Below are 2,467 nucleotides of genomic sequence, written 5' to 3' on the forward strand. Positions count from 1 at the left end.
GAGGATCACTTGAACCCAGGAGGTGGAGGCTGCAGTGAGCTGAGATTGCACCGCTGCACTCCAGCCTGGGTGACAGAATGAGATCTTGTCTCAAAAACAAACAAACAAACAAACAAACAAACCCCACTCCAGCATCCCTCCTTTAGGAATTCGGAAGCCTTTCCTGAAGGCTTTTTGCTGTTGTCTGTAGCTCACTCACACTGCAGGACCTGTCTCCCTTTGTTTCTGCCGAGGGGGCCTCATTGGATCCTCTCAGTGTCCCCACATTCATGCACCCATGCCAGGTGAAAGGAGTGTTTCCCGTCAAGGCAGGGGCTAGCCCCGGCTGAAGCACCTGACTCGGGGTCTCTGCCCCTACTCCCACCCACCGAGGTCGACGTCCTCTGCACGCGGCCACTGGGAGTAGGGCACATTCTTGCAGAAGGCCTCCAGGATCTTCTCCTTGACCTGTGTCAGCGTGTCAGTGTCCATGGCCCGCACGCTCAGCGAGTCCATGCCACAGCCCTGGAAGGACACGTTCAGGTTCTGCAAGGGGAGAGTGGGAGAGAAAGGTCAGTGAGTTGCTGCCATCACTATGCCGGTGCCCAGGCAGCCATGCCCTGCCCAGGAAGGCTGGGTCAATGCCGTAGGCCAAGACGCACCAGCCCTGGGACCCTCCCCACCCTGCCGACTCACCCGGGGCTTGGCCTCAATGTTCTCCCGCAGCAGCCACTCCTCATTGAGTGTGTAGCGGGCCTTGCCCGTGATAGCGTCGATGGAGCCCTTGTTGATTTGCTGCTTGATGGCGCACAGCAGCAGGAAGAATGGCTCCCCCACCGTCTCCTGGGGTGCACGGGGGTATCAGGGCCAAGGTCCCCTCTGTATTTCAGCCCCCACGCCTTGGGCCAAACACCTTCACGCCCCCGTCCCCCAACCCCTCAGTCTCCTTTTGGATCCTGGTGTAACACTCTCCTCTCCAGGGTGTCTCCACGGACCCTAAGCTTGTGTTCATTAAACAGCACCAGTTGTGGGTGGGGGCATTCATTGCCTCATCCCAGCGACCCTTCCGGATACACAGTATCATCTTTACTGTGCAGCCAACAGTGCCGAGGCTCAGAGAGGGCAAGTGACCTGCCCAGGGTCACCCAGCTGGGAAGCGGCAGGGCAGGAATCGGACCTGGCTCGGCTGACTCCCAAGCCTGTGACTTTCTCCTAAGTGGGCGGCCCCAAGGGTGAGTTTAGGTGGACCCGGAACACCGATGTGGCCTCGACCCCACTCGCAGGCTGATGACCGTGGAGTCTCAGGCGGAATGAGGCTCAAAGTCCCTGCTCTTGCCCATCTCCAAGGGTGGCCCTCCAGGCAGTGGCTCTGCTGGATCCACAGCCATGAGCTGATTCTCAAGGCCATTGTCCAGCAACGGACCCAGGTGTTCTACTGGGATAGTTTTACTTAACTACCCACCAAAATTGATTTAAAGAAAAATTAAGTACATAATAGTATTAGGCAGATTTGGCAAAGATTACGAAGGCAGCCTGCCAGCCCAAGTCCTGGTCCAATTCTCCAGGTCTGGGGCGTGGGAGGCACTGATTCCCTGCTTTCTAGAGGAGGAAACAGGCTCACAGGGGAAGGCCTGGCTGAGGTCACACAAAGAAGCCAGGGGAGTGAGGTCCAGGGTCCACAGTGGCCCTTGTGGTTCCTGATGGCCCACAGTGAGGCAGCCCGCGGAAGGTGAAAGTACCCCAATGGCCCCTCGCAGGCCCTGCCTCTGCTCCACCCCACTACCCCCTTCCCCCAGAAGGGGCCGTGGGGCTCCCTCAAGCCCCCGGCTCAGGGGCAGAGGCCCCATTTGACAGAAGGAAACCAAGGCCCAGAGAGGGCAATGAGTAGCCCAGAGTCACACAGCTGGGATGTGCCAAAGATCAGACTCAAGCCCAGGACATCCTGGCTGGGTGCAGTGGCTCACCCCTGTAATCCTGGCACTTTGGGAGGCCAAAGCGGAAGGATTGCTTAAGGCCAGGAGTTTGGGACCAGCCAGTGCAACAAAGCAAGACCCCCATCTCTTCAAAAATTAAACAACAACAACAACAACAACAAAAACAGAACATCTGAGGCCCTGGTTCTGGGCTCCAGGCAGGCCTTTGCCTTTCTCCCACAATCCTCCAGGCAGCCCTCTAGCCTCCGGCACTGTAGGGCAGCTGGACGGTGGGACAAGACCAGAGGCTGAGCAACCCTTGCTCTGCAGAAGAGAGCTTACGGGGGTCCTTCTGGCAGAAGGCAGGAGGCCCTGCCTACCAGGCCCACCCTCTTCCCAGCCTCCGCTCTCATCTGGAAGATTCTCTGGCCTTCCTTCCATTCCTTCCATGAACATCCCCTCCTCCTGGCCTCTGCCCTCCTGCTGTACCTGATGCCTGGAGCACCCTCCCCACCATCCTCGCCCGGCTCACTCTCTGCTGTACCTGATGCCTGGAGCACCCTCCCCACCATCCT

The 2,467-nt window shown here is 58.5% G+C and overlaps 1 protein-coding gene across 1 annotated transcript in view; it reads right to left on the reverse strand.

The window, feature by feature from the left end:
* Positions 1–2,467, reverse strand: part of PLXND1 (plexin D1) — a 35,542-nt gene that overhangs the window by 7,614 nt on the left and 25,461 nt on the right. The window contains exons 25-26 of the mRNA XM_011974201.1: positions 676–822; positions 369–525 (exon numbers count right to left, since the gene is read on the reverse strand). Of these exons, the coding sequence (XP_011829591.1) occupies positions 369–525; positions 676–822 (304 nt within the window). The remainder of the gene's footprint in view (positions 1–368; positions 526–675; positions 823–2,467) is intronic.

Source organism: Mandrillus leucophaeus, unplaced genomic scaffold (genome assembly GCF_000951045.1).
Source record: "Mandrillus leucophaeus isolate KB7577 unplaced genomic scaffold, Mleu.le_1.0 Scaffold1428, whole genome shotgun sequence".
Lineage (NCBI taxonomy): Eukaryota > Metazoa > Chordata > Mammalia > Primates > Cercopithecidae > Mandrillus > Mandrillus leucophaeus.